Consider the following 20,728-nt stretch of genomic DNA (forward strand, 5'->3'; position numbering starts at 1 on the left):
GGGCTGGCACATCTCATTCCCGGCCAAATAAAAAGAGAGAAAGGTGCGTAATGACATTCATGTGATAAGCACACGCACACGCCCCCAGGTGAAAAAGTTGGGTGGGGTGGTTTGGGATGGGTGGTGAATTCGGAGGCTGCAGCTAATGAGGCCAATTCCCCAAACCCCAAAAACACCAAGCCAAATATGTAAATAAATCTTTAGCGGAATAGGAAATAAAATATATGGAATGCGGTAGCAGTTGTTGGCCATCGCTGGCCGCAAGAAATATGGATTGCTGCCTAATCACCTAGAGCGTCAAGGAGCGGGGAATGGGCATGGGAATGGGACAACTCCTAAGTCGCGCAAATCCCAAAATATTTCACAACTTTATCCCCTTAGGTGGGATTTTTTGCGGGCAAATAACAAAAAATAAAAAAAAGGAGCAGCCAAAAAACAACGCGGCAAACGAGCATCAGTAGCACGTTAATCAAAATGCTGGCGGGGAGCCGGGGGACACAGTGTCCTGGCCGCCAGATATGGCCATCTTACGGGTATCCCGGCTAGGTATTCACCATGTACCGGAGGAGGCATCGAAGGCGAAGCGAAAATTTTAATGGCTCAATAAAAATGCCATTTGCACAGCGCTCTGATGGCCCGTAGAAAGTTGGCTTTAAAGGCAATCGGCATGGCATGGCAAGGGCCAACCTCCGGCAGCCGAAAACAAAAGCCAAACAAGGCTTAACACATTTCCCCAAAATGTTTATCTAATCAGCGCAAAGTATCCTGACACCTGAGAAGAGCCAGGAACGACAGGAGCACTACAAAAAAAAATGTGTCAAAAAGGAGAATTTTAAAATAAGTTTAATTGGATTCTCAGAAGAAACTATCTTGAAACTGTGGCAAGTATCTAAAGGATTGAGATCAGTACATTGATCTTGAGAGCTCAAGGATACATTCTTTAGAGAGCATTCTTAACATATTGAACAAGTAGAAAGTTTTCCTAAGAAGAGTTCCCTCTTTAAAATGAAGTTCTCCAACATTAAGGATATTTTTCTCAGTGTATAGAAAAGCCAGGACTCTCGCCAGGAGGCAGCTGTCAGGGCATTAATCTGCAATTGCCGAAGATTTCCGCCTTCCAATCGAATCAAATGTAAATCAGGGGGACTGGGGGAGGCAAGTTGGGAAAAGTGGAAAGTGGTGGCTGGTGGTGGGTGGAGGCCATTTGCTGGCTTTTCCAACGAACTAGTTGCACATCTCGGTGCCCTCACACGTATTTATTTCCTACGATTCTGTTTTTTCTTCAGTTTTGTTTTTTTCAAAAAGGGGCTGTGCCGGGGGCGGGGCATTTATTTTCGCCACCCATTTTGTTTGTGGTGCGCTTTATCAAACAGAAAATTTAAAAAACAAATAACAGCCGAAGAAAACAGCGGCAGTGGCGAGCAGCAACAACAAGAACAACAGACAGACGGGCTGCCATTAATTTTTTATTGGTTCTCCGAAATCCGATTCATGCCTTCCACAAAGATTTCTCAAACATTTAAAAGTGCGAAAAGATCAAAGCGAATTCCAACTTATTGTGTTCCCCGATTTCGCGGCTTAGCCGCAGCGAAGAAATCCATAAATTCCCATTCGACCAGAAGGAAAGAAGGAGCAAACTGGCTTTCTAGTTTCCCCGATGATGTGGCATATTTGCTTGTAAACATTTGACGAGAGCCCAGTTTTCCACGACCACCCACACTTGCTGCGAAAAACTCGGCCATGGAAAATTAAATCAGTCGCTCCTTTCTCCTTTTCGGTTTGCAGTTTTCCGCTAGCAGTTTTCCGTTTGCAGTTTCCAGTTTTCAGTGCTGAGTTCTCTCGGCTACGTTCAAACTGATATTTTGCTGGCTCTGCCAAACCGCATATCAAACTGTCGACCATTTACCATTGGGTCTACAACGAGGTGCGGCCCGTGCCAAGTGGTTTTTGGCTGCCGTTGTTTTCATAACATTCGAAGGACCCCCTTCCCAGCCCAACCCCTTTCCCTCCTCCCGCCACACGCTGCACGTACTTGCTGTACACATGGAGCAGGCTCAGGCCCAACCAACCGCCAAGTATCTCCCATCTGGGCAACTTCTGACGCCACTCTGTCTGCCGCGCCACGCCTTGACGGCCTGCATTCGAATAAAAAAAAAATATTCATACGTAGATGCCCTTTTTATTATGCACTCTACGCCAGCGGGTGCGAACAGTTTTGTGGTGAACTCTGGCATTTCCCGCTGCCCGGTTTTCCCTCGCAGGGAAAAGCTGATACCGAATTCTAGGGGGTCAATACTAACTACTATTTGGCGCAAAGGTCGCTTGCAATTTGCAAACTTCTGGGAGTCGGGTTATTGTGCTAAGCGAAATTTATTCTCCCTCGCGGTATCTTCGCCAGCTTTAAGTCAATAGAAAAATGCTTGGGGAAATTGATACCGTTTGGAAAGTTTTGCAAAACTTTCGCTCACTTTAAACAGCGTTTTCTCAAACTTAATGTATCATAACTTTTTGAGAAACGCCCTCAAAAGCTTCTAGTTTTGGTTACTTTAGAGCAAATTAAATTATTGTATTTACTATAGATATCTGATAACATTTCGATCTTTAACCACTTATGAAGACTTGCTTTCACTAACACCCCTTTAAGTGCTCTTCTTAACCGCTCAAATTAAAAGTTTTGGACTGGTGACAGCGGTTAGAGCCTTGGTCTTATCAGTTTAGGCCAAGTTCCGCCTCCAAATTGAATCTCCCGTGGGAAGTGAGTCCGATCGCCTGGAGGGTATAGAAAGTTCGATGTGGCAACAAGTGCTATACATATCCCCAATTGCGGGGAGTGTGGGGGGAGGGGGGTGCTTAGTACCCGGCGACTTTCCGGGGGCAGGGGCAACCAGCTCCGCTTGTTTACACGTGCCTTTGTTGCTCCGTTGCTGACGCGATGCGTGTGTTCCGGACTCCGGTCTCCGTTCTCCGTACTCGGAATACGGAATGGGGTGAAGGGTAAAGGGGTGTGGGAAAGCCAGGAGTGAGTGCGGTATATGAGCACCGCATGAAGTTTTGCCTACTTGTATTTACATACAAACAAGTGATGCTGCAGCAGCAGCATCAACAGCACCGGGGAATTTTCCAGCCCACCTCCCCCTTTTGTTGGCTGACTTTCCCATGAAAAATAAACAAGCGTTTGGCTCCGACAGTCGCCAAGAAGTCTGCGACGGGCCATGGATTTTGCTGTTGCTCTCCGGCTCACCTGGCTGCCCCACAAGGTGACAGCAGTGTGTTGCAAGGTGCACTGCGAAAAACTTATACTTAATAAATGGTGATGCAGAAAAGTTGAAGCTGCAAGGTCAGTGGAGTACGAAAAACTTCATTTGGGTGGGAATAGATTTCCAGTGAAATAATCAAACATTTGTGTCATCCAAAGCTGGAGAGTGGGAATTACCTGGACCTATGCGCTTTCTATGCCAACTAAAGGTTGTGGGTCTAGGATACGCAAGGATACTACCCTTAATTCGTCATATATCATCTATAAACTAGATCAAATAGATCTCGTTTCTCGCAGTGCAGGTCCTTGGGGAGTTGTCAGGATGTTGCCACTGCCTGTATTTTAATAATGCATCGAAATGAAAGTGGCTGTCAACTGAAGATTTGACAGCTGCTTTATGCTGGCGACAAGGATCGATGATGGAATCGCAATGGAAGGTAATAATGCCCATTGGCAACCTGTCAGGTGCGTAGACAGACTTGCCACAGATTATTTCACTTAGCTCCCCGGATAATGTGAGATAATTAGGTGGCGGAGGGGAGAGGGATGGAGTCCACGGAATCGTCGACTCATTAGCACATGGCACTCGAGGAATCCCCCGTGGTAGTCCACACTTACTCATAAATGCCATAGATCTTTTCGGGGGCCACCAGCTGGCCCACTTGATGGCATAAACAGATTGCATGGGGCTCGCTTTGAAGTGCGAATTACCCGCGGGGTCAACTGCAACATGCATGTACATATATACCTCTTTATAACTGAACAACAGGGCCGTGAATATGGAAAAGTTGGGGGAAATGGGGAAAAGATGGGGCTTCGGTTTCGCTTTCGGCCGTAATACATCTTGGAAATCTGTTTAATGGGCCGCACGGCCACTTGAGAGGCTTTTTGAAGCTGTTGCTATTTTAATGTGGTCGATATTCTAAATTTAAACAAATAAACAAACATCCACATTGCGCTGCTGTTGAAAGTTTATTGTTGTTAAACCTGTGCAGCAAAACTGTTTGATATTCCTTTTCGTTTGCCCGGTTGAGTAGCCGATAATTTGGCACTTAAAACGTGCGAAATTCATTCACATTTCCATTTCCACTTGATTCATTTTGGCCGGGAAAGCAATCAATGTGAGTGCTTGGTTTATGTTTTTCTTTCATCCCCACCCCCCCAAACATCCGCCCAGCTTGGCTTTTCCACGCCCCACTTCAGCCACCTCAATCCGGCTAGAAAATCGAAGAAAACTTTTCCTGCGGCTGGAAATCAATATGAGTAATACGAAATAATAATCCACGAGATTACTGTGGTTTGGGGGCCACTCGAAAGCCAGCCATTCTCGATTTGTGTATAGATTGCTCTTTTTGAAGATGCCAAATAGCTGCGAAGGCGAAGTTATCACTCAATTTATAGGTTTTTCAAGTGCAAATGAGGTGCTGTCAGGCGGGAAATGCTACAAATGATTCGAGTTATTCGAGTGAATTAAAGTCGGGCAATTTGTAATCTCATATTTTAGATACAATTAATTTTTTTAAATTTCTACATGCTTTCTCAGTATTTAAAGATTATAAGGAACATTTAACTTTGAACTCCTTCAAGCAACAAAAAAAAAACAAAACCAAGAAACCTCCCAAGTCTGCAAAACACAAATCAATTGCAGTTGCCAACAAACTCAATGGCTAAATAAATTATGGTTTTCGCTTACCGCTATCGACTTCAAACCCGCCATTAATTAACACCAACCCTTTTGGCCAAGGAGCTAAATCGAAATGGCCGCGATTACTCGAGTGTCCAACACCTGTTACCAACAAATAAGGAGCGCAGGGTGGGGTAAACTACCGTCGTCACAGGTCAACAACCAGTTTATTGCTCACGCATTTCATTTCAGAAATCTTCTGGCGTTCCGAAAGTCATCATTATCATCGAGGATGCTGGCACAGATTGGTGGATGGGGATGCTGGAGCTGGAGCCGGAGCTGGTGCCATGCAACTAGTGTCAAGAATCGCATAAATTTCCGATTCCGGGACGCCGAGTGTGCCATTTAATGGCCGGCAAAGGTCACGTTCACACCGCCGTAATGGCTAATGGGCAACGAGCGGGTCCTGACAATTCAGGTAATGTGGATAATTTGCTGTCAATGATGTGGAACGAAGGGGCCCGGCTCTGCGGTCCTCGCTATTTGTTGTCAAACAACACGGCGGCGGCATCATCTCGGCATCTCCTCCTCTTAATAGTCCGTGCTGCATTTTACGGCGCCTATAAATAGGTCCTACTAGATGTTAATGCCTTCCAATAAACGGAGGCTCATGCGGCATGGGGCATGGGGCACCCCATCGATTTTTGACAAATCACCGCTTGTCGAGCACAGCCACAAATCCGCGCTGATCGATGATTTGTTGTCTTTGATCTCGGGTGCAAGCCACAGTGGTGTCGAGTGATTAAATCAAATTTTGACAAGGTGTCGACTGGCGACAGCCCGAGTGTATTGCCTCTAAGTGTGCCTGAAGTTGAAGATCTTACAGTGGAGCTACATAAAGAAACACTTCATTAAAAGTACTCAAGAAGTAAGATTGACTAACCATCTTAATTTGAAGTAACTAAACTTAGAGTATCTAAACTAGCAAAAGAGTCGAGCTTTATCTCGAGGCTCTACTGTAATGTACCTCAGCTAAATGCAAGCAGTTCACAGCATAAATCAAGCGATGACAACGTGAACAACAACACCGGTAGTCACGCACTAAACTATAACTATAACTACACGATTACACCCAACGATTAAGTTGCGGTGGGGAGCCGCACTGCGACTAAACAAACAGGATCCGAGGCGTTTTATGGCTTAGTGCCGAGGGATATGTCAAAAAAGATGCGGGGAAGTCATAGGAAAACATAGTTTCACAACGAAAAACATCGATCGGTGTTCGAAACGAAATCAGACCAAACCGAGCTGGGCCATAAAAAACAATATTTGTTTCCAATACTATTCCCAGCATAGGTCTAAAAATAAGCAAGCCAAACACGCAGGGCAGCGACATCTTCGAGAGAATCGGAGGATCGTGGGCCATAGGATAACCCATTGTTTTATGACCCATTCTCACCAGCGGTAAGCGATCGTAAAATTTGAATAAATCGGGAGAGAGCGTGAAGAATCCTTTGTGGCATTGGCATCACATCCACACATGTGAACTTCAATTGCCTCGGCATCTTGGATTTTCAGTTCTTCATTTGCATTCAATGTTTTTATTTCTTTCAAATGATCTCTGCTTTCTACTTGAGAACGGAACGATCGTAAAAATCGAGCGTAGTCCTGTTTGAAATGTATACACAATTGTTTTACGACCTTTTAAGATATAGACCAAGACTTTGGTTGCATTCGGAAAATTGCGTACTTGACGGCCGCGAGTTTACTCTCGCTTTCCGTCGTTCGCTCGGAAAAGTCGTAAAAATCGGAAGGCAACTGCCACAAGATAGCGATGTCAAGGGACCAGATAATGCCGACTTCTGGCATTATCTTGCCAGCTGCTATCCGGTGGAATGTATAAACGGAGTGCTTCTCGGAATCGCTTTATTTGAATAATGTTTACAAACCAATTGAACTGAGGAGTTATCAAAGCTCTTTAATGAGTGCTATCAAGAGATTTTAAAGTTATAAAATGATTAAACATTTACATGAACTTCATCTGAGCAACTCAAGCCGGAAAAAGGGTAAGTAAGTTACTAACTCAAGCAATGAATACAGATATATAATATACTATAGTATAGTCTATTTTAATAACTTGTACTAACGATTTACGCATGAGATCCTAGAAGCTTTGCATTATTTCCTCAGATCTAAAAATTCCCTTTCAAGTGAACGTAATTCAAGTGTAAACTTTGCTCGATTTTCATTTGTTGAAAAATCAAATCTACATATTTTTCAAAACACATTGGTACTCTCACACACTTACTCACACACATGCGGAAAAGATCTTGACTCCGCCCATCGTAGAAAATACAGACAAATGAGAACGGACATAAATAAACATGGAAAGAGTAGAGAACATATTCGTAGGAACGCCCCCTCAAAAGAGAGATCTGCCATATAGCGGGTATATCTGGAAAAAATATAGTATATCCAAGGATATTTAATTAGGAATGATATAATCAAACAGGGTGCTCCACCAAAGTCTAATACTGTATAGTTAATAACTGGATACTTCAGTATTAATAATATTATCATACTATATCATAACATAATAATTTCGTTTATAGTACTCCTATTTTTTAACATATTTATTCAAATTCTTCCTTAATGAAATTTAAATTTTCCAACGAAAACTGATTTCCCCTCTCGGATAACTTAAGCATGCGTGGATCTTTTGGTGAGGGTGTTCGCATATCCCTATATTTATAGACCAATGCGCTGCTCTCCCCAAAAACACAGACCCATATGATTGGGATGAGGCATTACAAGTGATCTGCGTATCCGAGTTCATTCATTAGTCGATCGGACTTCTTGGCTGACGCAACACATGGTCGGTCCGCAGTCGCGCTCGCATCGCCCACAAGATCGGAAGTAACAACTAACCGGAAAACAGGATAAATATCCTAAATATCCAACCAGTTGAAGTGAAGTGATATTCGAAACAAAGTTTCCAAAATATACAAAAAGTGAATAGTATAAAAGAACTAAAAATCAAGTTACTGGGATTTCGTTTGGAAAATGTTACCCTCTTGCTATGCCAATGGATCGATGCTGCCGGATAATGAGGAGCTGGTCAACTCCCTGCTCGCCAATCCGGACTATCTCAGGACACAGGTGTCCCCCAATCCGCTGGCTCCAAGTGCCGTCGGAGGTGCGGGCATGGAGGGTCTGATGTGCGGATCGTTTGCACCGGCCTTCTACTACCAGGGCATCGATAGCTTCCTGGCGCTGCACAATAACATCTGGGGATTGCCCATATCCTTTCTGCACAACTCGCATCGACCGGAAAAGCCTCCTTTCTCCTACATTGCCCTCATCGCCATGGCCATCAGCAGTGCTCCCAACCAGCGACTGACCCTCAGTGGAATCTACAAGTTTATCATGGATAAGTAAGTTAACTGATCTCATAGATCAACCAACTCTGTAACCCTATGATCGATCATTAAGTGAATTTCGTTTGTAAAAACCTATCAGTAAAGAACATTTTCAAATTATGTACATATAGCTTCAGTAGAATCTCTTGTTTTTAAATTTCTACAAAAATAAATGTTCTGCCTTGTCTAAAATCGAGGGAAATTTAGATGACATTCTTGCCTAAATCAAATGCCAAAATAAACAACCGCCACATTCCAAGTATCTGTATAAACGAAGAAGTTTTTATCCCGAGACTCATTTCAAAACAGTTGACGAAACTTTTGCCACAACTGGGATTAAGTCAGTGAAATATGGAGAATAAATCCAATTTCTTAATGTGAAAATATATAAATATCACTAAGATTGCTGGGTAATTATCCATATGAAATGGTTTCATTTCGTGGCTTAAATTTATTGGTCACATCTTTAAAAAATATTAAAATATATAGATATATTTGCGTATTTTTTATACGGCACACCGCTCATTTAATATTTCCTTTCCTGAATGAACACAGAATGCATAAAAAATGGCGGTCAGATATATAAAATAGATCGCAAGTAATTTGAAAAACAGGAAAATGAACAATGGCTTCATGTGTTTGTAAACTAAATATTTCCGATTTCTTTATCAACATAAACAAATATTATTTTTATTGCTTTTCCAAATCGCTTGATTTAAACAAAGCAGCGGAGGATATAGATATGGGCTAATGAGATGTGTATCAACATCAAATTTTTCGGATTGTAAAATGGTTTTTATATATACAAATTCAGATATTCAAAGCTGTGAAATTCTGAAGTAAATAGTTTTGATAAACGCACACATTCGACTTATACAAATATATTTACAGACTGGTTGAAGCTTAAAGTATCTGTTCCATTGTAAATTTATTGAATATATGTTTACCCCTTCAAAATTGTAAGAATCTCAAGGAAATCTAGCTGCTAATTAATTATACAATTATTTTTTCAGATTTCCTTATTATAGGGAGAACAAGCAGGGCTGGCAGAACTCCATTCGCCACAATCTGTCCCTGAACGACTGCTTCGTGAAAATTCCGCGGGACAAGAACACAATCGAGGATAACGACAGTGCTGGGAAGGGAAGCTACTGGATGCTGGACTCCTCGGCATCGGACATGTTCGAGCAGGGAAACTACCGCCGGAGGAGAACGCGCCGGCAGAGGCACTGTAGCCATCCAAATCGCTACGAGAGGGAATCGGGAAAGGTATAATACACATCCAAAAACATATGAACAAATCAAATAAATGAATTTATCTGCAGGATTCCAACGATGGCAACAGCGGTGCAGCAGAGATTCGCTCGCCCAGCGAGTCGCTGAGTGACTTCGATATCTTCTGCAACGAGCGACCCAATTACTCCGACAGGATTACGGATCTGCACAGGCAGTACTTGTCCGTGTCCCTGGGCTTCAACAGTCTGTTCAACAACGATGCCCGCGGCCTCCGACCACTGCCCGAGATCAGGGAATGCCCAGACGATGTGGATGCCTCGTCCAGTTCCAGCAAAATCCAGCAAAATCTGCAAAATCAAATGGAACTGCACGAGGAGCTACATTCGCCGAGCGCCTTTACTCCTCCTCTCAATCGCCGGGAAACCAACTCGTCGGGTGCGCCTAATTTTGGTGAAGCTTTTCATGGACTCAAGGATGCGGTGGATGCACCTGGGAGCAGTCCAGTGGCCAGCAGCAACCGATCAAAGACTACGCTGTTTACTATCGACAATATCATTGGCAAGCCATAAGCAATTCGCATCCTTTGGCTTTATTATCTTAATTTAGTGATAAATATTCTTGCTTAAAATACATAAAAGTGATGGAGTCTTAAAATACAGAATTGAATTGAATTAAATGAACTTTTTTTGGCGGTAAATTTCAAATATGAAAATAGTATTTTAGAGTGACCCTGCAATCTATACGTTGAACTAGTTCCCTTCAACAGGCCAAATATTTAGTATTTTTAACCATTACGAGCAGCGGGAAACACAGCAACACTGAGTAAACATATGTTTTTGTAGCGCAAAATAAATAAAATAGCATAACACAAAATGGAATTTTTACACGAGTCCATTGCACTGGGCGTGGATCTGCTAATACTGGGCCTGTGTGCGCGCGAGTACGTGCAATACAAGCGAACTGCCAAGGTGCTGAAGGTGCGTATACGTGATGCACGTAATGGGTGGCTTTTACTCAGTGAACTGCTGCTTTTCAGGCGGCACCGCAATACAACATCGATGGCGATCTGAAATCGGTGGTGGAGCGGCAGCGCGACAAGAAGATACCATATGCGGTAATCCGGGGCACGGTGACGCCCATTGGCGTGCCACTGAGGAGCTCCCTGGTGCCCAGTGTGAGTGGAGTGCTGCAGATTGTGAAGCTGCACGAGCACAGGGTAACGCGCGGCTTCGCCGGCTTCTGGACGGAGCACCACAAGTTGCTGCACGAGTCCGCCAACGAGATGCCCTTCGAGTTGCGTAACCAGAACCATGGTGTGGAGATTGTGGACGCCTTGAGTGCCGCCGTCTTGGACGTGGACGTGGTCTACGACAACTACGAGCCCTCCAATCTGTCCCTCTTCGACCATGTGTTTGGTTTCTTCTCTGGCGTCCGTCAGAGGGGATTGCAAACGACGGAGGAGGTACTCAGGGAAGGCAGCTTCCTGACCGCTATTGGTGAACTGGAGTTGGATGGCAATACCCTGCGCATGCAGCCCTCCAATGAGGGACCGCTCTTCCTAACCACTGCCACCAAGTCCACGCTCATTAAGCGGTTCGAAGATGCCAAGGCAACGACAATGTGGGTAGTGCTTTCTCTGTGTGTATACTCTTAACACTTTCTACTTAATCCCTTCTAGACTCAAGCTGGTTGTGTGCAGCACCATCTCTGTCATCCTGGTAGCCTTCATTGCTAAGAAAATCTATCGAAAACGGAAACAGGAGCGGGAGGAGGCCAAAATCCGCGACCGCCTGGAGACGGAGCGCCGGGAGCGAAGGGCGAGGAGTCGTCCTCACACTCTGTCCCAGGATCAACTCTGCGTGGTGTGCTCCACGAATCCCAAGGAGGTGAATACAACCCGTACATTGTTATTGCGAATTTATATAATGCTATCCTTTTTTTTTTCTTCTAGATTATCCTACTTCCGTGTGGTCATGTGTGCCTCTGCGAGGACTGCGCCCAGAAAATCTCCGTCACCTGCCCCGTGTGTCGTGGTAGCATCGCCTCCAGGGCAGCCGCCTTCATCGCCTAGGAACCAACGAAATGCCAACAAGATCACCTTGTACCTGTGTGCACCAAACTTTTTATTTGTTACAATGCTCATGTACGGCATTTATTTAAAATTATTGAAAGTCTTGACATCGGAATGAAAAAAATCACTTAGTGTCTCCCTGCATAATGCGCCTGTACTGGCGCTGGTTCTCCAACAGCTGCAGGAACACCTTGTACTTGCGATTGTGGAACTCAAGCGTTTCCGCGTTCGGCTTCACCAGCTGGCCAGTGCCACCCATGGCTTTCGAGGCGCTCTAAGAGCACAAAGATTAGTTTATAAACCATCTAGATATTAGATATTCCTAAGCTCACCTCCAAGCTGTCGAAGTGGCCGGAGGCAGCGGCTCCCAAGGCAGCAGCGCCCACCAGAACCATTTCCTGTTCATCCGGAATCAGTGCGGGCAGATTGCAAATCTCCGCATGGCATTGTACGTACAGAGGATTCTTGGCCAATCCCCCGCAGAAAAGTAGCGTTTGAAAGGGAGCTCTACCGTACTGGTAAAGGTTTTCAATAATATGACGTGTGCCGTACTAAAATAATAACGAATAAATATCAAGTTTCTAAATAAATTATAGGATACCACTTACAGCAAGAGCTTGGACGAACGCCAAGTATTTGATGGCCAGAGATTCAGTTCCTCGCGTCATGTCCAGTCCAGTAATCTGAAAGCAATAATTTCCCATTTCAACAATAAAAAAAAGATCTATTTAAATGTGTACTAACCACTCCTCGCAGCGTGGGATCTGCGATGGGCGACCGATTGCCATGCAAGTCCGGCCAGACATGGACATCCTGGGTGAGACAACCCACCTGGCTTAATCCTCGCGCAGCTGCCAGTTCCGGCAGCAACTTATTAAGATGCTGGTAGATAAACTTATCCTCTCCCAATTGAGATTTCAGTTCGGCGTAGGATTCGTGCGACTTGAGGACGTGATCTAGGAGATGTCCTGCGATGCTCTGCCCACCCTCGTTTAGGAAGTAGCCCGGAATAATGGCATCCTGATAGGGACCCCAAACACCTTGTGCGAAGCAGGCCTTCCGAGTGATGCTCATGTGGCAGGTGGATGTACCGGCAATCAGCGCCATTTTACCCTGGACATCGTCGGCACCCTTGGACTCCTTCGAGCGGCAGCCAAACATTCCCAAGGCGCCAGCGTGGGCATCGATTAGGGAGGTGCTCACCACAGTGCCGACGGATAAGCCCAATTCCCCGGCAGCCTTGGCAGTGAGTCCTTTGCCCACCGTTCGGCCAGGTGGCTGGACATCACTGCCCAATTTCTCGAAGTTATTCTGAGTCAACTCCTCCAAGTCCGCCTGCTTCAGGAACTCCTTGTTCCAACTGCCATTCGCTGCATCGTAGTTCCACTTGCACACAACCGAGCAAAGTGATCGGGTATCCACTCCAGTGGCTCGCCAGGTCAGAAAGTCGGGCAGGTCAAAGACCTTCCATATATTTCCAAAGGTCTTTGCCAGATTCCTCTTCAGCCACAGCAATTTGGGAACCTCCATTTCCAGCGAAACCTGACCACCCACATATTTCAGCAGCGAGTGTTTGAAGGCATTGATCTCTTGGGTTTCCTGCTCGGCACGATGGTCCATCCAGAGGATTATGTTCTGCTCCGCCTCACCGGACTTGCTCACCGTCAGCGGCGATCCCTGGGGGCCCAGAACCACCAGGGAGCAGGTGGCATCGAAGCCAATGCCCTTGACTTTCGACTTATCGACGCCGCCAATGACTTTCTGTAAAATCGGCACTGGGTTAATCTAATCTTCGCGAGAAACGTCGCCGAACGACAGAGGTTATCGCACAGAGCAAATGGAAGATCATTAATGGGTTTATAGACCCAAATTAAAGTCATTAAATTATTATTTTTAAAGTCATCTAATTTTATAAATTGTTCAATGCATTTCGAAATATGAATATAATTAAAGATAGTATTTGTTACTATATATTAACAGCCAGGTTTGGATCTGTACTTTGCTTCCGTACGCTGAAGACCTACCTTCACCACCTGGCAGATGGACTGCCATATATTATCGGATGACTGGTTGTAGTAGCCCGGCTCGGGGTTCCACGTTTGGATCGTCTGCACCGCCTGCTCCAGGACACGCCCATCGGAGGCGACCAGCGCCGCCCTCGCACTGCCCGTGCCCACGTCCACGCCCACAAAAAACGGTCCGGATGACATTTCCAAGTCGCCGCCTCCGTCACAGACGCCTCTAATCACCTTGGCGGTCAAATAAATGTTATTGGCTCGATGCGAAAACCCAAACCCAATCCCAGACCAAAAGCGAAGCGAAGTCGTCGAGCGTCGGACGCGAACTGATAAGCAACCTGATAGGCGAACGCCGAGAGACCCAGAAACCACGTAAATTAAACCAAGTACCGGTTTCTAAAGATCTCATTTGATTACATATGAACGAACGCGCTACATTTATGAAGTATCTTAATTGCCAGAAAAGAAGTGAGATATTTATATTCTTAATAGTTGATAAGGTTGTGAGATGCAATAAATATGGAGAATATTACACAAATTAAATGTTGATAAGCATTTCTTTTAATCAATTGTGGTTTAATTTTTGGTTTTCCAAGCTCCGCAGACGCACATGTAAATGTATCTGGATTGTATGGCTTAGGTTTTGTATCTTTTGATTTTATTTAACCCACGATCTCAGTAACCCTGTATCTATCACGCACGTTTCTGTTTATATTTTTGCATTTACCGTAATTTGTGATTTTTGCTTGTTTATTTTCCTTAGCACAACAGTTCTGCTGCATCTTATAAAGCTAAAGAGCATTTAATTTTAAAACAATTAATTTTTTTAATACCGAATTTTTTAACTAAAAGCGCGCACACCTCGTTTAGAAATTAGACACTTTTATTATTATAAAAGGCACACCTGATTGTTTTGAACCAACAATTATTTGAGCATTATTTTGTTTTGCTTGTACATATGCGCAGGTTGTTTATCAGCGCAAACAAAAGCCGTCGAATGCTTTTGCTTTTATTTATTCCGACACCTGTCGCAGAACCAGTCGCAGCGAGCTGCTCTCAGCCACTGCTCCAAAGCCCACAGAGTGGATCCAATCCATCCCATCTATTTCCATATGATCACAAGAGTATTCAAACCCAACAGCGATTTTCTCTTAGCTGTTAGAAATACAACTGAGTGACCTAAACAACTTCCTGATAACAGAAATGCTTCTTATTCTTCAACTTATAACTTATATCAAATTAAAAATATATGTCAAGGTTGTTTTACAAAAGGGTCTAAGGCTATTCGAAAATATTACATTTTAACAACACATTGATAAGAAAGATTTGTAAATAGCCAACGTATTATCTAAACTGGGTACTTCGCTCGCCATATCAATCAATACTCGATTAACATCGCAGATAAGTAGCTATTTCACTGACCTACGTTATATATAAATATATTATTCAGCCTAAAAGTGGACCCACTAAAACTTAAATAGAAATGCAACATTTTGACCAAATCTGTGCTTATTTGTAAAATTCTTGCTCGCATGTATCTCAGCCGCTAATCGAAATGCAATCTGACGGATGCATGCTAATCCTTCGGTCAGCTGCTGCAGAGTGAACTCACTTTTTCCAATTCTCACAGAAGTGTCTCATAATTGTTGTTTACATCCTGGGACTAGCTCAGTCCAAAGCCCCTAATTAGTGGCACTTCGGACGGACACCATTGTGGACGACTCAACTCCGCCCATGACAAGCCTTGGACATGTTGGAATTTCGCATTTCGTGTCAGTGCACAAGGGACCAGCGTCATGAAAGGACCCACTCTGAATTTTCGAAAAACTCCCAGCAAGGATAATGGCGTCAAGCAGGTGGAGAGTTTGGCCAGGCCGGAAACGCCTCCACCGAAGTTTGTTGAGGACTCCAACCTGGCACTTAATGTCCTGGCCAGCGAAAAGTTGCCCAACTACGCCAATTTGGATCTATTCCATAGGGCTGTGTTTCCATGTAAGATTAAACAGATATTACTAACGAATATTTATATTTATATATTTATAAATTATTTTCCGATTTAGTAATGTTTTTGGCCCAATGCGTCGCCATAATGCCGTTGGTGGGCATCCGGGAATCCAACCCTCGCCGGGTTCGATTTGCCTATAAATCAATTCCCATGTTCGTTACCCTGATCTTTATGATAACCACATCGATATTGTTTTTGAGCATGTTCACCCACCTGCTGAAAATTGGCATTACAGCCAAGAATTTTGGTAAGAGCAGTTCGATGTCCTTTTTAGCTGAAAGTTAACATGGGCCATTTTATCCACCCAGTGGGATTGGTGTTCTTCGGTTGTGTTTTGTCGGCCTATGTGGTCTTCATTCGCCTGGCCAAAAAATGGCCAGCAGTGGTTCGAATCTGGACCAGAACGGAAATCCCTTTTACCAAGCCACCATATGAAATACCCAAAAGGAATCTTTCGCGCCGCGTGCAATTGGCTGCCTTGGCCATTATTGGCTTGTCCTTAGGTGAGTTTCCAGTTATATCTTGAGGATATACTTCTATCTACTCCTTGTTAGGTGAACATGCTCTGTACCAGGTATCTGCTATCCTAAGCTATACACGTCGCATTCAGATGTGCGCCAATATAACCACTGTGCCCAGTTTTGACAAATACATGCAGTCGAACTATGACTACGTATTCCAACTGCTGCCTTACAGTCCCATCATATCTGTTTTAATCCTGGCAAGTACCTATTACCCAAAAGTACTTAAGTTATTCTTAAGAATCTATACTTAGTTAATCAACGGAGCGTGCACTTTTGTGTGGAACTACATGGACCTGTTCATCATGATGATTAGCAAGGGCTTGTCCTACCGATTCGAGCAAATAACTGCTCGGATTCGCAAATTGGAACACGAGGAGGTCTGCGAATCGGTGTTCATCCAAATCAGGGAGCACTACGTCAAGATGTGCGAGCTACTGGAGTTCGTGGATAGCGCCATGTCCAATCTCATTCTACTTTCATGTGTTAACAACCTGTACTTTGTGTGCTACCAACTACTAAATGTCTTCAAGTGAGTAGTCAAGAAAATATTTGATCAAATATTATAGTTCTATTCCTTAGCAAACTACGTTGGCCCATCAACTACGTATACTTCTGGTACTCCCTCCTCTACCTCATTGGACGAACGGCCTTTGTGTTCCTCACAGCGGCGGACATCAATGAGGAGTCCAAGCGAGGTCTGGGAGTCCTCAGAAGGGTTTCCAGTCGTAGCTGGTGCGTGGAGGTGGAGCGCCTGATATTCCAGATGACCACCCAGACAGTGGCTCTTTCCGGCAAGAAGTTCTACTTTCTCACCCGACGACTGCTCTTTGGAGTGAGTAACCCCATATGCAGAAAAAATGCCAGTTAATGCTCACACCTCAGTGTTTCCTCCACCCCTTCAGATGGCGGGAACCATTGTCACCTACGAACTGGTCCTTTTGCAATTCGATGAACCCAATCGACGCAAAGGACTGCAGCCACTATGCGCCTGATGGACAACTATAGCCAGCAATCGTCATCCTCCCACTCCCCGACCATTTGTCATGTCAGCTGAATGTGACAGGCGCCACTATTAGTTGTAAATACTTAGTTGGTAAATCGTTTAAAGCGGCCACGCCCCTTTGTTAATATCGGGGGACACTTGGCACGCCAGATTGGCAAGTCGGTTGGTTAGTGCTAGTTTGGCCATGCCGCAGGGCGAGACATTCCATCGGGCGGTCTCGAAAGGTGTGCCTCTATCTCTACTTGGTTCACTTCATTATTAAACATTGAATAAAATATTTTCGCAGTGCTTTTTATTTCACAAATCTACGGCCTGCTTCCGGTTAGCAATGTCCGAGCTCTGGACGTGGCGGATATCCGGTTTCGTTGGTGCTCTCCTCGCATTTTGTACTCCCTACTCATCGGGATCCTAAACCTTTGCGAATTCGGGGCGGTCATCAACTATGTCATCAAGGTGACCATCAACTTTCACACCTCCAGCACACTTTCGCTGTACATTGTCTGCCTTCTGGAGCACCTCTTCTTCTGGAGACTGGCCATCCAATGGCCCAGGATTATGCGCACCTGGCATGGAGTGGAGCAGCTCTTCCTGCGGGTTCCCTACAGGTTCTACGGCGAGTACAGGATAAAGAAGCGCATCTACATCGTGTTTACAATTGTCATGTCATCGGCTTTGGGTGAGTTCTTGCTTAAATTATTAATTGGAGTTCAATTTCTAAGCATCCACTTTCAGTGGAACACTGTCTCCTGCTGGGCAACTCATTTCATCTGAGCAATATGGAGCGCACCCAGTGCAAGATCAACGTTACCTACTTCGAGAGCATTTACAAGTGGGAGCGTCCGCACCTCTACATGATCCTGCCCTACCACTTTTGGATGCTACCCATCTTAGAGGTAGTTTACCTTGAAGGATACCTCATCTTGCAATGCTTAACTTTCATTTAAACATTTGCCAGTGGGTTAACCAGACCATTGCCTATCCGCGCTCATTCACCGACTGCTTCATCATGTGCATTGGCATTGGCTTGGCTGCCAGATTTCACCAGCTCTATAGAAGAATCGCGGCTGTTCATAGGAAAGTTATGCCCGCGGTCTTTTGGACAGAGGTTCGGGAGCACTATCTGGCATTGAAGCGTCTGGTGCATCTGCTGGATGCGGCAATAGCTCCACTGGTGCTCCTGGCCTTTGGCAATAACATGTCCTTCATTTGCTTTCAATTGTTCAACAGCTTCAAGTGAGTTGAAAAATGACTTTACACATCATATATATATTATGTATATATTTTCAGAAATATAGGTGTGGACTTCCTGGTGATGTTGGCTTTTTGGTACTCCTTAGGATTCGCCGTAGTTCGCACTTTACTTACTATTTTCGTGGCCTCTTCCATAAACGATTACGAACGAAAGATTGTCACAGCCCTGCGGGATGTGCCCTCCAGAGCTTGGTCCATAGAGGTAGAAGTATCCTTTAGATTGAATACCTTAAGAGAAGAATGTGTATCCACAGGTTCAGCGCTTCAGTGAGCAGTTGGGAAACGATACGACAGCTCTCTCCGGCAGCGGATTCTTCTACCTCACCCGATCACTTGTCCTGGCTGTAAGATTGCCCAATAAAACATTACAACTTCTGTTTGTAACCATATACATCCCAATCTAGATGGGCACCACCATAATCACCTATGAGCTCATGATATCGGATGTTATTAACCAAGGTTCCATCAGGCAAAAGACTCAGTACTGCAGGGAATAATAGATCCTAGAATTTACTACTCGAATCTCCAATTTAAGAACGCATTTAGTCATAAGTGTCACGCCCATGCACCCGCACCGAATCCACATTCGCGAGATCCTAATCTGCAAATAGTTCGGCATACGCCCCATGTTTACGGCGTGTCCTTAGCACCTGAAGGACCTCTTTCCATTTGCTACCCAACAGTCAAGCCATGCAGCAGTCGGGTCAAACAGGCACCAGAAACACGCTTCAGCACGCCATCGGCCCAGGTGACTGAGTCAAGGATTGGGTATTGATGTATGTAAAATGATAATTCGGGTATTGTTCAGTCCTGGTTATAGCCCAGTTCTTTGGAGTCCTGCCTGTTGCGGGGGTCTGGCCGAGCTGTCGTCCGGAGAGGGTGCGCTTCCGCTGGATATCCTTGTCCCTGCTGGCTGCTCTGATCTTGTTTGTCTTCTCCATCGTGGACTGTGCGCTATCCTCGAAAGTGGTGTTCGATCATGGACTGAAAATCTATACCATAGGTGAGATCGAAATATGTTCTATAGCATAGGGACCAACAATCCTTTCCTTTCCAGGATCTCTTAGTTTCAGCGTGATCTGCATATGCTGTTTTGGGATCTTCCTGCTGCTTTCCCGCCGCTGGCCATACATCATCCGTCGAACCGCGGAGTGCGAGCAGATCTTCCTGGAACCAGAGTACGATTGCAGCTATGGACGTGGCTACTCCAGTCGCCTTCGCCTCTGGGGAGTCTGCATGCTGGTGGCCGCTCTCTGCGAGCACTCCACCTATGTGGGCAGCGCGCTGTACAACAATCACCTGGCCATCGTGGAGTGCAAGCTGGATGCGAACTTTTGGCAGAACTATTTTCAGCGGGAGCGCCAGCAGCTCTTCCTGATCATGCACTTCACCGCCTGGTGGATACCCTTCATCGAGTGGACCACGCTGTCGATGACCTTCGTGTGGAACTTTGTGGACATCTTTCTGATACTGATCTGCCGCGGAATGCAGATGCGATTCCAGCAGATACACTGGCGCATCCGGCAGCATGTGAGGCAGCAAATGCCGAATGAATTCTGGCAGAGGATTCGCTGTGATCTTCTGGACCTCAGTGATCTTCTGGGCATCTACGACAAGGAGTTATCCGGCTTGATAGTGCTATCCTGTGCCCACAACATGTACTTTGCTTGTGTGCAGATCTATCACAGCTTTCAGTGAGTTGATTGGATTAAACTAAGCTATATATATATATGGCATTTTTCAGATCCAAGGGCAACTATGCGGATGAGTTATATTTCTGGTTTTGCTTGTCTTATGTCATCATTCGCGTGCTAAACATGATGTTCGCTGCATCCTCGATTCCCCAAGAGGCTAAGGAGATTTCCTACACCCTATACGAAATACCCACTGAGTTTTGGTGCGTGGAGCTCAGACGCCTGAATGAGATCTTTCTATCCGACCACTTTGCTCTGAGTGGCAAAGGATACTTTCTGCTGACCAGGCGTTTAATATTTGCAGTAAGTTGAAAATGAATATACTTTCTGGATATATGAACATATATCTGATCAGATGGCTGCCACTTTGATGGTCTACGAACTGGTGCTCATCAACCAAATGGCTGGATCTGAGGTGCAGAAGAGCTTCTGCGAGGGCGGCGTTGGCTCCTCCAAGAGCATATTCTCCTAGTTCTAGTTTGAAATTTGCATTGTGTCGCTCCTTCTGTACTTTTTAATCGCACCTAATCAATCACCTGTCAGATGATATCTAAGAATACAATGCGTGCTGAAACGTTTGGTCGCAAGTGTCTCAATTATCACGTCCATGCTGAGGAGCCATTTGTC

General features: G+C 44.9%; 6 protein-coding genes across 7 annotated transcripts; 5 read left to right on the forward strand and 1 right to left on the reverse strand.

Moving 5' to 3' along the window:
- The first annotated feature begins 6,520 nt into the window (after positions 1 to 6,520).
- Positions 6,521 to 10,193, forward strand: LOC6610694 (fork head domain-containing protein FD2). Of its 2 annotated transcripts, none has more exons than XM_032719504.1 (3): positions 6,521 to 6,946; positions 9,313 to 9,568; positions 9,625 to 10,193. In XM_032719504.1, exons 2-3 carry the CDS (start codon positions 9,455 to 9,457, stop codon positions 10,102 to 10,104), a joined length of 594 nt encoding a protein of 197 aa, XP_032575395.1. In that variant the 5' UTR covers positions 6,521 to 6,946; positions 9,313 to 9,454; the 3' UTR covers positions 10,105 to 10,193. The 2 variants fall into 2 exon arrangements, with proteins under 2 accessions (XP_032575395.1, XP_002035260.1); XM_002035224.2 differs by lacking the exon at positions 6,521 to 6,946 and adding an exon at positions 7,529 to 8,314.
- A 147-nt stretch (positions 10,194 to 10,340) lies between these two features.
- On the forward strand, positions 10,341 to 12,215 carry LOC6610695 (mitochondrial E3 ubiquitin protein ligase 1). Its single transcript, XM_002035225.2, has 4 exons — positions 10,341 to 10,512; positions 10,572 to 11,155; positions 11,214 to 11,421; positions 11,487 to 12,215. Exons 1-4 carry the CDS (start codon positions 10,408 to 10,410, stop codon positions 11,604 to 11,606), a joined length of 1,017 nt encoding a protein of 338 aa, XP_002035261.1. The 5' UTR covers positions 10,341 to 10,407; the 3' UTR covers positions 11,607 to 12,215.
- Positions 11,656 to 14,668, reverse strand: LOC6610696 (FGGY carbohydrate kinase domain-containing protein). Its single transcript, XM_002035226.2, has 6 exons — positions 14,529 to 14,668; positions 13,631 to 13,855; positions 12,351 to 13,367; positions 12,215 to 12,289; positions 11,939 to 12,157; positions 11,656 to 11,880 (listed from the first exon to the last, which is right to left on the reverse strand). Exons 2-6 carry the CDS (start codon positions 13,814 to 13,816, stop codon positions 11,731 to 11,733), a joined length of 1,647 nt encoding a protein of 548 aa, XP_002035262.1. The 5' UTR covers positions 13,817 to 13,855; positions 14,529 to 14,668; the 3' UTR covers positions 11,656 to 11,730.
- A 711-nt stretch (positions 14,669 to 15,379) lies between these two features.
- LOC6610697 (gustatory receptor for sugar taste 64a) lies at positions 15,380 to 17,167 on the forward strand. Its single transcript, XM_002035227.2, has 7 exons — positions 15,380 to 15,616; positions 15,685 to 15,876; positions 15,938 to 16,132; positions 16,184 to 16,350; positions 16,405 to 16,682; positions 16,733 to 16,985; positions 17,056 to 17,167. The coding sequence occupies exons 1-7, from the start codon at positions 15,421 to 15,423 to the stop codon at positions 17,143 to 17,145; spliced, it is 1,371 nt and encodes a 456-aa protein (XP_002035263.1). The 5' UTR covers positions 15,380 to 15,420; the 3' UTR covers positions 17,146 to 17,167.
- A 166-nt stretch (positions 17,168 to 17,333) lies between these two features.
- On the forward strand, positions 17,334 to 18,923 carry LOC6610698 (gustatory receptor for sugar taste 64b). Its single transcript, XM_002035228.2, has 7 exons — positions 17,334 to 17,380; positions 17,443 to 17,832; positions 17,889 to 18,049; positions 18,112 to 18,389; positions 18,444 to 18,609; positions 18,662 to 18,751; positions 18,812 to 18,923. The coding sequence occupies exons 1-7, from the start codon at positions 17,341 to 17,343 to the stop codon at positions 18,902 to 18,904; spliced, it is 1,218 nt and encodes a 405-aa protein (XP_002035264.1). The 5' UTR covers positions 17,334 to 17,340; the 3' UTR covers positions 18,905 to 18,923.
- A 148-nt stretch (positions 18,924 to 19,071) lies between these two features.
- Positions 19,072 to 20,679, forward strand: LOC6610699 (gustatory receptor for sugar taste 64c). Its single transcript, XM_002035229.2, has 5 exons — positions 19,072 to 19,155; positions 19,216 to 19,410; positions 19,465 to 20,101; positions 20,152 to 20,404; positions 20,457 to 20,679. Exons 1-5 carry the CDS (start codon positions 19,098 to 19,100, stop codon positions 20,571 to 20,573), a joined length of 1,260 nt encoding a protein of 419 aa, XP_002035265.2. The 5' UTR covers positions 19,072 to 19,097; the 3' UTR covers positions 20,574 to 20,679.
- Positions 20,680 to 20,728: the final 49 nt, after the last annotated feature.

Source organism: Drosophila sechellia, chromosome 3L (genome assembly GCF_004382195.2).
Source record: "Drosophila sechellia strain sech25 chromosome 3L, ASM438219v1, whole genome shotgun sequence".
Classification (NCBI taxonomy): Eukaryota; Metazoa; Arthropoda; class Insecta; order Diptera; family Drosophilidae; genus Drosophila; species Drosophila sechellia.